Source organism: Molothrus ater, chromosome 10 (assembly GCF_012460135.2).
Source record: "Molothrus ater isolate BHLD 08-10-18 breed brown headed cowbird chromosome 10, BPBGC_Mater_1.1, whole genome shotgun sequence".
Taxonomy (NCBI): Eukaryota; Metazoa; Chordata; class Aves; order Passeriformes; family Icteridae; genus Molothrus; species Molothrus ater.
The window spans coordinates 19,123,760-19,138,024 of NC_050487.2; the positions used below are offsets into that span (position 1 = coordinate 19,123,760).

Here is a 14,265-nt window from a genome sequence, read left to right on the forward strand (position 1 = left end):
ATTACAGCAAGGATGTTCACACTTCAGCTTCAGATTTAGATCTTCCAGAATAGGAATGAGGCTTGACATATACAATCTAATTAAGAAAATGACAACTACTAAAAGGCCATGGGAATTTTGTATCTGAAATACTTATGAATGCTTTAAATCATTTTAAATCACGCAAGGGTGCTTGTCATAGGTTTCTGATGCTTGGAAATATTGCACAACCTTTTTCATATTGCACCTCTCCCTTCCATGGTTTTGCAGGACAGGTTTGTCCCTGCTGTCCCAAATGCCCAGCTGGGACATCAAGAGTGGAAATGTTTGTGCTGGGAAGAGTCAGAACCAGTCTTAGAAACAAGGGTTGGTTTGCCTGGCTGCTGAATTGCATGACATGTTTTTCTCATGCATTTGAGCTGCCTATAGGAACATCAATGCCTTTTGCAGGGGAAAAAATGATGTTAAAATAGAATGGAGAAAGAAATAGGACAGACTAACATCCTTGCTGAAACACCACCTCTCTTTGGGGCAGCAGGAGTTGTCAAAAAATCCCATTTGCAGTGCTAACACTTCAGTAGGGGGTTAACAGTGCCAGGGATCAGATGGATAATTCCCTTCAAAATTATTGTTTTACCTCACTCCATCCAATTACTCAAGTTGTTTTGCTATCCCACAGATCTCTCCCTTAATGTCAACAAAATGATTATAGCCTACAACAGCAGCAAGATGTTTCACCCACAGGAGCTCTGGTGAAATGTTTTATGGCACGAGAAGTTGAAAGCAGCGTTTGATGTGTAAATGTCAGGAACAATCAGCTTCCCTGCCACCCAGGGAAAATACACAAACACAGGCACCCAAAATGTCACAGGGCACCTAAATCACTGTGCAAATGGCCAGGACAAGAGCTGGTGATGGTGTCGAACAGCATTCCTGATCTGGGAATTGTGGTTGGCAGCACAGTCCAGCCCCACTGGTGTTGAGGCTCCCAGATCCCCCAGCTCCTGCAATTCCAACATATTGATCAAAACAGGGGTTTTGCAAAGGAACATTTCTGAATTCCCTGGTGCACCAGCACTCCTCTTTTCTTGGTAATGGAAGCTACAGAAAGCAGTTTGATGAAACAAGCCAGATCTGAAGGCAGCAGATACTGAAATCTGGAAGATTTAATTGAATATTTTTATTACATATTTTTGGAACCTTCATTATCCCCCCCACCCTCCAGGAATTTAATTACCTAAGGAAAATTATACTACTGATTACAAGATTGCAGGTTTATTTTCACTGCTGAGAACTTTTTTTTTTTTTTACAGCTCACATTACACTTGCATGACTTGTTTTGTAACATCTTGAAATTTTTAATGCTATGATGAGGAAAGGTACTTATATATATAGAGAGAGATGAACTAGGCAGAATACTTGATTTGCAGTCTTTTTGAAGGGAAAAATGTTATTTTCTTGGTTTGAGTAGGCCTGTATATAGTTTCTTTGAGCTATTGGATAATGAGTTCACAGGATTACTCCCAGGATGTGCCTTGTGTTTGTCCTTCAGGCTGGGTACAACATGAGGAACTGAAAGAGGTGTCTTTAAAACATAAGAAGGAATGTTTTCTATAGGGGAATAAAAATAAATTATGCAGAACTTGTGACTCCAGTGTGTATGAAATTAAGCTGGCAAGTATACTGTGGTAAATATTTGACAGATAGGACAACAACTTAGCCAGATTCTCAGTTTTTCCAATAAATCATTGCACCTGGGTCTTGTAAATCATAATTCATGTCAGCCAGCACTGCATGGTGAGTAAGGGTCAGGAGAGATTTCCAAATGTGTTATGATGATTATCTAACAATTCAGTTAATAGAGCCACAGAATTGGATGAGATTTTTGTCATTTCCCATGTCACAGCAACAGAGACCTTTGACTAAAACAACATCATGAATATTGGATAAGATCCTGCAGTGCTGCTTCTCTGTGTTATGATATTATCCAAGGATGAAGGTTACAAATACATGAATTGTACTGTTCATTTTCCAGTGGGTAAAAACAAAGGAAAAAACCCCCCTAAACAAGTTTCAATTCACAACTAGATATAATATAGCTTTTTCTTTATATATATATATCTATATATATATATCTGTATATATATCAAGTAAAAAAATCTAAAATAGTTGGAAGTAAAAAATGAAAAAATAGCTGATAGTGTTATTTTTTTCTTTACAGTGATATGGTAGCAAATACAAGACAAATGAATAATAAACCTTTACAGAAGGAGTTCTGGTCCCACCTCCATCAATAGGGCTCAGACTAGAATACAAAATGGAACAAGGTGTTTTTTTTGCTTTTTTGGCTACAGCTTCTGCAAGTGACAAAACTGATGTTGATAAGACAGAAGAAAATTATAGCACTACACAAAATAAAACTCCAAAGTGTTTTCCAAAAGACCTTACAAACACCATAGGGTACAATTGACTTCTGAACTGAGGGAGCAAACACAAAGCATCACCAATTCCTACTGAGGCTGAAAATACTGTATGCTTATCCCAACCTGACCTCAAAATACATCCTCTTTGTGCCATCTTACCATTAAAAAAACCCTTATCAATGCCTTTTCCCTCCCCACTCTGCAGCCAGTGTTAAAAAAGCCAAAGCCACAAATCCATCCAATGGGCTGAGCCAGGTGTGAGACCTCAATGATGCACAAATGGTCGGCTGCCCTTTGTCCAGCAGTGAATTTCCCCAAAATCTTTTACACCAAAAACATCAACTGACTAAAGCTTGGCCAATGGTCACACTGAGCCCTATCTTGGCTGTAGAAAAGAAAGAACTAATCCCAGCATAAAACAAGATCATAGAGACGGTCAACACAAAACAGGAACGTTTTCATTCGTCTGCATAATAATAACATCATGTTTGCATATAGAACAGCTTTTGCATTATTGCTCTACTTAGAAGAATATAGTAAGGAACTTATACCAGACTTGCACATTACAAACTTAAGGTTCTTTGGTGAAGAATGAGAAAAAACAGTATTAAATTTCGGAGAAGTCTCCTTTCCTATCTGCTGATCCTCTGGATTCTCTCGCAGAGCAGGGAGAGGTACTGAGTCAGCTTTACCATGGCCACGATGGCCACCCCCCCGATCATCATGCAGGTGGGCCAGACCAGGGAGTGGAAGAGCACGTTGGAGCTGTACAGTTTGGTGAGGATCACGTTCTTCTGCACGCCCTCGGGGTCGTAGAAGCAGGAGAAACGTTGGTACTTCCTGAAGTTTTCCATCACCACGTTCACCAGCGACATGGACTCCTCGTAGTTCTTCCCACACTTGGGGATGTAGGAACACTGGGGAGAAAGCAGAGGGAGAAAAATGTCTCCAGAGCTGTTGCAGTGTCTGTTTGCAGGTGGCAAGTGGGGAAATCTCCAGATGATTATGCTTTTCACAACAAGAGTGGAATACTATTACGCTAATAATGAATTTATCACAGCAAAACTCAATATTTTGCACATCTACAGAATTTCCCATTGGAGAACCTCCAAGTGCTGTTCAAACATTAATGCTTTAATCTGCACGGTGCCTTGTGAGATAGGTGAATATATTATTATTGCTAATTTACACATGCAAAAATAGAACTGATGAAGTACCTCTTCATCTTAAGTGGCACACATATGCTCACAGTTAGATGGGTAATTGACTTTCTGTAAATACAAATCTGGTAGTTTAGCTCTCACTTGGCTTGGATCTAAGTGATCACAGTGGGCACAGGAGTTCACTCAGAGGGGGGAGGGATGAGGAGAGACCTCCACACAAATACTCTCATGGGGGTAATGGCTCAGCTAGAGACAAATAAGAGATCTAGGTTTTCCTACTGATAGCCCAGGGGACTTTCATTCAGCCTCTAGCTGAAGATCAACCCGGTTGCCGAGTGGCTTTTAGTGATTTTTTTGCTTTTGACCCCAGCATAAGATCCTTTTCTCTGAAGATGATCCTGGATTTTCAGTTTTAGTCCCAAAGGAAATAAGATTTGGGGGTGGCTCTATCTAGCACAGTTGCAACCTAGATTTCCAGAGAATTCTAAAGGCAAGTTATTTTAAAAACTGTTTTATGGACTCTGTGTGCTGAAGATATTCCATGCGAAGGGTAGGACAGTGGACCTGGGCTCTGCTGAGCGCTCCCTGCCAAGGGCTGGTGTGGGCTGCACAGGTGGTTGGCAGACACAAGGACTGAGGCCACATCTGGACAATTTTTGACCTAGAGCAGTAACCCCTCAGCTTGCTGTTGATCCTGATGGTCTGGAAGATGATTGATGGGAGGAGCCCAGGGCCTCTCACTTCCTTCTCTCTTCTATGCACTTACACCCCACCAAATCTGAATTTTTTCTACACCTGCACAGGATTTTGATTAACTGCTTCAGGAGGAGTGGAGATCTGCTGCTTGACTTCTCCTTGGACATGCAGGGCGGGACGTAGCAGGCTGCTTGTCCTGGTGAGAACCTAAAGTAGCCCCAGATAATTTAATGAGAAAGTGAGTTTTGCAAAGGAAAGAAGATGGTTTTGATTAAAATAATGTGACCCATGGGTTTTGATTATTACTCTGTTAATGTACATACTTTATAAACGTCCCTCCGTTCTTTTTCGTGACGTGCTGTGAATTCTTTTTTTAACATACTGCAACAAATCTCTAGTCCTAATTATGATCAAAGGATTAACCTCATAATAGGACTTGATTGATTCATTGGCAAGTTATTAACACAGAATATGATTTGAAGCATGGCAGAGAGATTGTCTGGCGTTAGCAGACTGGAGCATTAATGGTGGAGCGTGGCCACACTGCCATTATGAATATTTCATAGAGCTCTAGAAATTAGAGATGAAAAATATCAGAGCATTAATATCTCATCCATCTTGCTGCTGGTGCGTGTCTGCTCCCTATAGGATATTCTCTTGTACTCTGACCAAATTTGTCTTAAATGTCCAAAGTCACGAGCCTCTTCCAGTGCCCACGAGTCTTTAATAGATCATAATCTACTAAGTAGGGGGAATTTCTCAGTGAAGCATTCCTCATTTTCCCTTAGTAAATGATCTGTTGTCACTGTAATAACAGCAGTATTTCCAGTTCAAATGGATTTGTGTTGTGGTTTTTTGGGGGAATTTGGGGTTTTTGTCTCGTCATTTTGTCTTTTTTTTGCTATTCATTTCTGTTTCTGGAATTCTCATGAAGTATCCTGAATGAGGTGATTAAATGAGAACTTGGCCACTTTTGCAAAATACAACTTCCCCTTGACAGAGAATAGAAGATATGTAGAAGCAAAAAGGATGAAAGATTCCTGGGCTCTAAGTTTGCAGAAATATCCCAATAGTGCAGTGAATTCAAGCACTGGTCCAAGTGCTCTCAGAGGGGACCTGAAGCAGAACTTGGGCTGCTCCCTACACCTGCAGGCACAGAGCCACCAGCTGTGTTGGGCTGCCCATGGTGGAGGGCCTGGGAGCATGAAACTGTGGAGTGCAGCTGTGCAAGGGAAGTTGGTTTATTGTGCCTCTCATCCAGACTCCTTGTGCTGAAGCCATGTCTCTCTCCTGTCTCCCAGGTGCTCTCCAAGGTATGTGAGCCCTTTGTGTGCTCTCTGCCTCACTCTGGTTCTCCTGAGACCCTGGAAACGTCTTGGTCTTAGCTTTGATCCTCAGCACAAGGACATTAAATTTTGGTTGTGGGGTGCTCCTGGCCTCCTTCCACATCTCAGCTTTCCCAGTGAGATCCCAGGCTGTGTTTCATAGGCGTTTGGCAAACAAGAAGAAGACTCAATAACAGGATGTATTGATGTTTTCTTTGTTTTCCATAGTTTAAATTTTCAATAGTTTTCTGCAATGGCTGGTAAGGAATTTTATATCCACAACTGCTGTGCTCTACCTGTGAATGCAGACAATTAAATCTATGCTGGTTCTTGGCACTTCTGCATTGTCAAACATTGGAAATCTGCAAGTAAACAGTGTCTGGTGCTCTACCTCAGGCGAAGATTCTGTGATACAGCATGAGAAAGGTGGTTCTTGTGTTCCTTGCAATCTGAACACAAGAGGGATCTATCAGACAGTTACAAATAGAAGCTGTGATTAATGTTTTCATCTCTATTTTCCTAATATGAAGCATTGGGTAGGTGTCCTGTCTGAACTACCTCTGGGTACATCCAGTCCAGTGCCCTGCTCAGTGCAGAGTTGCTCAGGGACTTGTCCAGTCAGGTTATGAATATCTCCAGGGATGGAGATCACACAACTTCTCCAGGCAAGCTAGAGGCAGTTTCCCTTAAATCCATGAAGATATACTACAAAGGCTATTGCCAGAAAAGCCCCCAGTTCAGGGGGGCAGTGAAATCCACAACTCTCATCATATTGAAATCCACAACTCTCATCATATGTCTGTGGCTGGGATTGGTGTCCAAGCTGAGCCTGGAAACTTAGGCAATCTTTGTGAGAAAGGGGTCAGGATGTCAATTTACACCTCTTTTGGAAAGTGCAACAAGTTTGGAGAAGGATTGAAGGAGGAGTTCTGTACCTCAGTTGGCCTGAATTGACTCCTCCAGATGGAATTTTTCAGTTCCCTACTGGAATCCACAGCTGAACAGCTCTGCTTCCCCTCCCTGCACCAGGCAAACTCCTTCCTGGCTTATAAACACCTGAGTCTTCTGTGAGAAACCCTGAGAATCCACATCATTTCTGAGTCCCAGGCAGTTACAGCTGATCTGGGTGATTAAATCCTTCTTGTTATCTCACTAACAGAGAACTGATACAAATCAGCAGGAGCTCCAATGACATGAAAAGAGTCAAAATTACATAACATGAGATCAAAATGGGGCTTCTCTAATTGCTTTAACTACCACAGCCCTTCCTCATGGTGACAGCCTGGCTCTGTGGCTGATTCTTGCAGAGGCTGTTAGAGCCTTTGGCAGCTGAGGAAGGAAAGTGTGGCCATGGAAGCATTTAAACTGTTTTGCCTGTGGTATTGACCAGGGGCTGGGCTTGTCCTAAAGGCTAGAGATAAAGTAGGCACAGCAAGAGCAATGAAAAGGCAGAATAAAACCCCTTATGTGCTTTTCTTGGAAAGACTCGAGCAGCTTGACAGATCTCCACTGACTCCCCACTGACTCCCACCAGAGACTGGCAGCAGCACGCTGCAGATCTCAGTATAAATTGTACCTACTCCTTACTCCACCTCCTGAGCTGACAGCCAGGTTAGACAGCAATTCTCCTGGATAAAGCACTATTTAAACTCAAAGTGGATTTTGCTCTGTCCATGCTGGCTGGTGGGGAGAAGAGAGAGGCAGCTCCAGATGCTGCTCTGTCCCTGTGTGTGGGTGCTCAGCAAAGCAGAGAGGTTGGTGGAGAGGTGTCACCTTTTGAAAGTCACTGGTGTTGCCCTTGGAGTGTCAGGACTGTGCTCTGTGTTGTCCCCAGTAATGCCAGAGCTCAGTGAGCCAGGCATGGGGTTATTTTTTATTTGTTTGGCAAAGGTAAAGACAGGGAACACAAATGTGAGTAAATGGATGGAGAGGGACAGCTCAGCACCCAGCTGGAGCATCACCACCCAGCACACTCAGGGCTGCATTCCTGCTGCATGGGGATGCTCTCTGGCCAGGGGAGAGGGAAACCACATCTGGAGTGCTGAGGCTGGCTGTGCTGATTTGAGCTTGGAAACTCTGCTGATCCGAGCCACGAGCAAGAAGACAGGTATTTTATAGACATTGCAAACTTCCCCTCAAAACTGCTTTGTATTCAGGTCACATAGCCAGCAGCATGTCAGGAAAACCTAGGAATCCTCCTGAGAGCAGAGCTTAACCTGTAAAACAACCTTGGGCTGGAGAAGTATTAACTGTGCCTACACTAAATTAAGAGGAGGTGGCATCTGGGAGAATTTCAAAGTCCATTTCAGCAAGCAAAAATGATCAATAAAAGAATGTGGAGATTTATGCTGAATCTCTCAATTTATTTGAATCAGTGGAGCACAGATATTTATCTGATCTGTTTTAATCAAATTGAGGCATCAACATCATGGTTTTGCTTTTGCCCCAGCAGGAAGTGAGGTCTGTCCTGCCTCAGGCCTCACAGACAGTGAGTGCCTCTTCCTGCACTGATGCCAGAGTGGAGGGGGAAAAAGGGGGAACTCTTCTCCATTTCACACTTCAGAGCCAGAGGACTCCATCTCTCAGCCATGAGAGTTAATTATCCAGCAGAATAAGCAGCCTAGTGCAACCATGCCATACTTTGACTAATTTTAATATCACTTCATCTTAATATGCAGGATTAATTTGTTCTACTGAACAGCTGCCATAAATAGAAGCACAATAGGTTACTTTGTCAGCAGCCTGATCTGGGGCTATGCTCTTCTGGGGTGTGCTTTGCCAAGTTTGGGGTTCAGTGACCTTGGATAACCAAGCAGTTAAAGAAAATCTGGCACCTGTAAGTCTAATGATTCCACTGTGTCCCAGCTCCCTCCAGTTTGTGCTCTCAGGGACATAGGAGCTGTTAATATGAAGAAAGGATGGTGGGGAGAGGGACATTTCCCTGTTCCCATCTCTCCTTTCCCTGTGGAAGGTGGGGAGTGATGCACAGCCCAGGTCAGGCACACAGCTGTGCTGCTGCTGCTGCTGCTGCTGCTGCATTCTCTGCATCTGCTGCTCCCTTCAGCCTCCAGACTGGAGCTCTCTCCACCCCACCTGCATGGGCTTACACTGGAGCTTGTACTTGCAGAAGCAGAGGCAGGAATTCTTCTGGCTTGCTCAAAATAATTCCATTAGTCCAACATCTGGAGTCAGAGCAGCTGTGCTGTAAAGATGGGGTGACTCTTTGTTTTATTCACACCCCAAAGCCAGGCCCTTTATGTTTATGCTGCTGCTTTTACCTTGGCACCCCTCAGTCAGCAAACTCTCAGGGTCTCTGCAGGGTGAGTGCAGTGACTGGAGCCCAGCAGCACAGCTGAGCTCAGGGGGCTGCTCAGGTCAGGGTTTGCCACCAGAATGGGGATGGGCTCTCTCCCCACCAACCTTGCCTGCCCTGCAGAAACGGTGCCATTTCCATTCTCACTGCCACATGGGTGCTCCCTGCACATTTCTAGGGGTGTTCACTGTCATGGGAGCCATTCCTGGGTGGGAAGTGACTTGTCCACAGCTCCATGAGAATATCAAGGTGACACATGCTCAGTGAGCTCCTGCTCCTGTAAGGCTCTTGGAAAGGATGAGGGAGGCTCCAGCCCTCAGGGCACAGCACCCCTGGAATGGATGGAGGCAGAAAGTTGCCCCTCTCCAGACATGTGAGCTGTGTTTGTGCACTGATTTCTGCTTTCTCTGCTCTGTGAAACGAGCTGGAAGCCTTATATTGCTTTAAAGTGAGGAATGGATGTAATGAGAGGAGAAGCCCTCCAGAAACCCATTTAGGAACAAATTTTATTCTGTGCTCCTACCTCAGAATTAATTTTCATTGTTTCCTCGGTGTGGTAGAGTAGAAGCTTCTGGCCAGAAGAGGTGAGATTAACATACACCTGCAGGCAGGGGTACTGAGAGATTTTCCAGCACTCTGGGCCGCAGTTAAATGAGCAGTTAAAGGTTTCTGTGATGGATGCATTGAGGAGTGAGCACTGAGTCTCTTCTGTCCAGACACTAAGCAGGGAAAAAAGAGACATTAGAGCATGGCAAGAATAGGCAAATAAACACTAAAGCCATCTCAGGATTCCCATCAGAGATAGACTGGGGGCATCTTGCAGGAGAGGCCACGTGTTGCAGCAAAGCCTGGGCTGTCTCATGCCACACACCACAGACAGTTTAGCCTTTGGGCACAGAATTACCCAAAATCAATTACAGAATTACCCTATTCACTTATGCCTGTGTATAAATGGAAAGTGAACTGGAACTTTGATGCTGGAGAAGGTGTATTTGAAAGGGTGTCAGCAGAGGGAGAGGAAAACTGAGCAGCCTGTGCTGGGGAGAGCACAACACGCATGGTGCTGCATGACAAGGCACCCTCCGCTGGGACTTGGGGGTTAACTCAAAGTCCAGGCCAATTTAAAGTGAGGACAATTTCGATTTGAGCGTTAACTCAAAGTTCAGGTCAAGTTAGAGAGGACAATTTTGAACTAGCAGGGTATGATTCTCATACATGAAGACACAGGAACTCTCAAGTGTTACCTCCTGCAGCTCTACTTATGGGAAAGCTTTTCCTAGTGGCAGCTTGCTCGCTTTTCTGTGAGTTAAGTCAGTGGTTGTAACTTTTCTGGAGGATTTAATCTCATCTCCAATTCACCAGAGGCTAAAACTGGAATGATGGGGCCTGGCTGTGCACTAGCAATGCGCACTGGCATGTATTTAAAAATCTGCACCTGTGTTTTCCTTGGGGAAAGGGCACACTGCACTGAGGGGTCTGCAAAAAGCCCTTTGTGGGCTGGGGGAAGGTTTCACCCAGGGCTCCCCTTTAATGGTGCTCAGCCCCTCAGCTCAAACCCCCAAGGTCTGGCCCTGCCATGAAGGGGATGAGGGTCTGCCTGCCCCTCAAAAAACCTGTGAGGGGCTTTACATAGTAAGTGATACCAAAGATTTCTGCCTAATTCTAATGCTGTTTTACTTAAGCGGTAATTCTGCTTGTATATTCAGTTTTACATTTATATTAAGTTATGCTATGTTTTCTGGGGGGAAATTGAATGAAAGGATTTTTTTCACCCTCCCAGGCAGTATTTGTTGGAGGGGTACTGCTGTAAAGGAGAATAACCCCTGAGGAAATCTGTCTGTGTGGAGAAAAGTGACAGCAAAGGCTCCTGGGCTGTCTTCTCCTCACTTTCACCTTTCTGGCTGCTGTTTTATTCATGCAGGGGGGTAATAAAGTAACACCTACCTACCACAGACTTGTGAAGATAGAATAGTTGATACTTTGGAGGTGTTTTGATATCATCTGGCCATTTTTTTTCACATATCATATAATATAAATCAACTCTTTCCATGTGAGCAATTTTGACCTTAGCAGCCTCTGCAATTGGCCCTGATATTGCTGAAAGATCTGGGAGAGCAATTTGGAATAGAAAATGCTCTTGGATACTTAACAGGTCTTGATCTCAGTTTTCAAAATCGAAATTCTGCCTTGATTTAAAAAGGGACAAATAACTTTATCATATGAATAAGATGCTTGCAAATCTTGAGTACAGCTCATCCTCATCTGTATTCCTCATCACTGCAGGGTCAAGGGGGAACATTCTCATGCAGGTGCACCAGTATAACTGAGGATGCTCACACCAGTTAGCTGTAGGCACTTCTTGCATGTGCCTAAAGAAGAAGCCTGTGGTGTTTAACCCAAGATGTTCCAGGTATGTGCCCCTGCCTTAGCATGGTTTGGGGCATGACAGAGTAATAATTTGATCCCCAGTTACGCATTTTTCATTCTCTTAACTCTACCAATCAGGGCAGGGAAAAACCCATCACTGACAGTCTTACTGCAGTCTGTGCTGGATTTTAAATAGGGCTGATGCTTGAAAACTGATTACAAATGTTGTTAATGAATCACAGGCCAAGCTCTCTGCTTGGTGGCAGAGGAGGAAGCCAGAGACAGCCTCAGAAAAATTAAGTGCAGTGCAGGAATGATGGAAGATGGTCTTTTGCTTTCAGCAAATTGCTGTCTTTCATGAGGATTTCAGTTGTTAAAATGAAAGTAATAACCGGCATGGAAAACTACGTGCTACAAAGAGCTTGATTTCCTTCCCAAATTAATTCTCCATCTTTCATTTGGAAGTGTACTGTTTCTCAGGGCTGCAAAATATTTTTTGCTCTTTTGTCCTGAATCTGGGCTTTGCAGCAGCAGCCCCTGAGAAGCTGATATGGTTCAGCAGACTGCAGGCCAGCTGATATGGATATTATACTGGTGTTAAACTGTGCCAAGTCTAAAGCCTGTGGATCGAGATTTTTGTCAAGCAGGGATCTAATTCTTCCCTCACTTTATGCCACTATGACTCAAATTGCTTTCACTGTGGCTGTGCCTAATTTACACCGGGGCAAGGAAGTGCAGAGTTTGTTTGACCAAATGAACAATTATAAACCTTTAATAGAAAGAGCCAAAAGAATAAGCCACATGCAGCCAGCTGGGGACGCGAGAGCAGGGAGAGCCATGGGGTTACCTTTGCATGTAGGAGCGCAGCAGGGTGATTCCCAGCAGGAAGTACATCATGATGGAGCACACCATCATGGCCAGCCCCAGCAGGATGGCACGGTCCTCTCCAGCTTTCAGGGCTGTCACTGTTTTCCTTTTGTCCAGTAGGTCGTGATCCCTGATTTTTTGGTAAATATTTCTGAGGTTGAAAATTAAACATTTTTATGTGAAGTTCATGTTCAATCATCAATGCAGCCTCTAAAGGGTGGGCAGTTCCACCTCCATACCCATCTCATGGGAGAGAAAGGCTTAAAGGTCCTCTGATGTCCTTTTCCAATAGATTCACTCTGACCTGGTGCAAACTTATTCATCTCCAAAATAAATTACAGCCATTTCTGAAAAGGTGAAAAGCCCTTACAACAAATACAAGTATTAGACATTTGTGCCAGCTCAGTAAACACTTCTTTGGTACAGCCTCTTTGGCTCAGTAGAATTATCCCAGAGGTGCATTTGACCTGCCAGTGCCATCTCAGGCCACCAGAAGATATCCAGGTGTATGAGGTGTCTTTTGTCCAGCTGAATAGGGTAACAGGTCTTACATTACCACATGTAGGAAATAGCCTGAAGAAAGTCTTCATTAATATTATCTGAAAGGACCATGCTCTCTTTTGATTCACTACAGGCTATTGGTTTGGGCAATTTTCCACCCTGAGTGTGACTCAAAGCTCATGAAACACTGTGGGGATTTTGCAATTGATTTCTGTGGGTTTTTTTGATTGGGAGCTTATTTACTTTATTCATAAAACAGCTTTTTGGAAGCCCAGTTACTCATTACAGTGAAAACCCTCACAGAGAATTATCCACCAGAGCTATTTGTTCTGGGATTAAAAAAAAAAGAAGAAAAAAAAAAAAAGAAAAAGAAGATGCAACAAACCATTCCCCCTTCAGCAGAGAGTCCTTTGCATTTTCTAACCATAAGTCCTTCTTTCATCTCCGAGCCTTTGATGATTCAATGGGTCATGCGGACACAATGGTGGAGAAGGAAATACTTGAGTACATTTCAAACACACTCAAACTTTGTGGGTTTAAAATGTACTTACAGACCTGAGGCTGGTCAAAATCTCCTGTGCTTCCTGTTATGGTTCTTTTGAATCATCCAGGCAGCACCCGAAGCACAGCTCTGAGCCCTGGCACCACCATAACATGGACACAGTAGTACACGTGGGAGGAGTTCCTCTTCCACTGTCTGCAAAATGGCAGGTGAGCAACATCAACGTCACTTTGGCCTCTAGCAAACCCACCACTCGTTTCAGCTGAAGCCACCAAGTTTCACTCACCCGTGGGGAAAAAAAAAATAAAAAATCACTGAGTCAGGTCAACCAGAGAACTTACGTTGGCTATTAAGGATAAAGAAATAGAGATAAGACAGATGTGAAATCATACATAAACACAGTAGATGCAACAGCAAAAAATATGTTTAATCATAGACTCCCTGAGACTGGAATTGAATTTCTATTTAGATGATGAGTCATAGCCAGGAAAAGCACATATGGTGTGGGGTTTTATAGCAAAAATGTTGCTTAGACAGTACTGCAGTCAAGTCTCCTGTACCTAACAACCCTTGAGGTTTCTTTATCCAACTGCAGTTGACATCTTTAGGTGTCCATGGTTTCTCTTCAAAACCATCCTTTAGAGCTTGTCAGTATTTTCTTGTTTGGAAATGAAATGATAATTCTGCCTGTCAAGGTTTTCTCTGCTGTTTGGGAAAAAAAATAATATATTGTGAACTGGCAGATGCAATTGCCTTCAAAGAAGTAATGTAGAGTAATAATCTAATGCTACTTTTCTATTATTATTTATCAAAGTGTATTTAACTGCTGCCATTAGGATTTGCATTGCTCCCAAATGGAAGCAGGCAGGAAGGCAGAGACTGTCATGCAGTTCCAGCACATTAAACCATCACACAGCATAACTCATGGCAACGTGTAGGCATAAAGCAGGCCGTGTAATCACTCACTAATGCCATTGGACATAAAAAGGATACAAATGGACAATCTGAAAACAAATAACTAATTGAGATTGGTTACAAGTGCTTCCCATGTGGCCCTTAGCCAAGGAACACACCATCAGAGGTAAAAAAAGGATGGACTGAAAGGTGTGTAGTGAAAATGAGCTGCCTG

General features: G+C 43.5%; 1 protein-coding gene across 2 annotated transcripts in view; it reads right to left on the reverse strand.

The window, feature by feature from the left end:
• Positions 1-1,127: 1,127 nt before the first annotated feature.
• LOC118690203 (calcium-activated potassium channel subunit beta-2) overlaps positions 1,128-14,265 on the reverse strand; it is a 95,269-nt gene continuing 82,131 nt past the window's right edge. For both annotated transcript variants that reach the window (XM_036388961.1, XM_036388960.2), the window contains exons 3-5: positions 12,114-12,284; positions 9,423-9,618; positions 1,128-3,319 (exon numbers count right to left, since the gene is read on the reverse strand). In XM_036388961.1, coding sequence (XP_036244854.1) covers positions 3,035-3,319; positions 9,423-9,618; positions 12,114-12,284 — 652 coding nt within the window. In that variant the 3' untranslated portion in view covers positions 1,128-3,034. The remainder of the gene's footprint in view (positions 3,320-9,422; positions 9,619-12,113; positions 12,285-14,265) is intronic.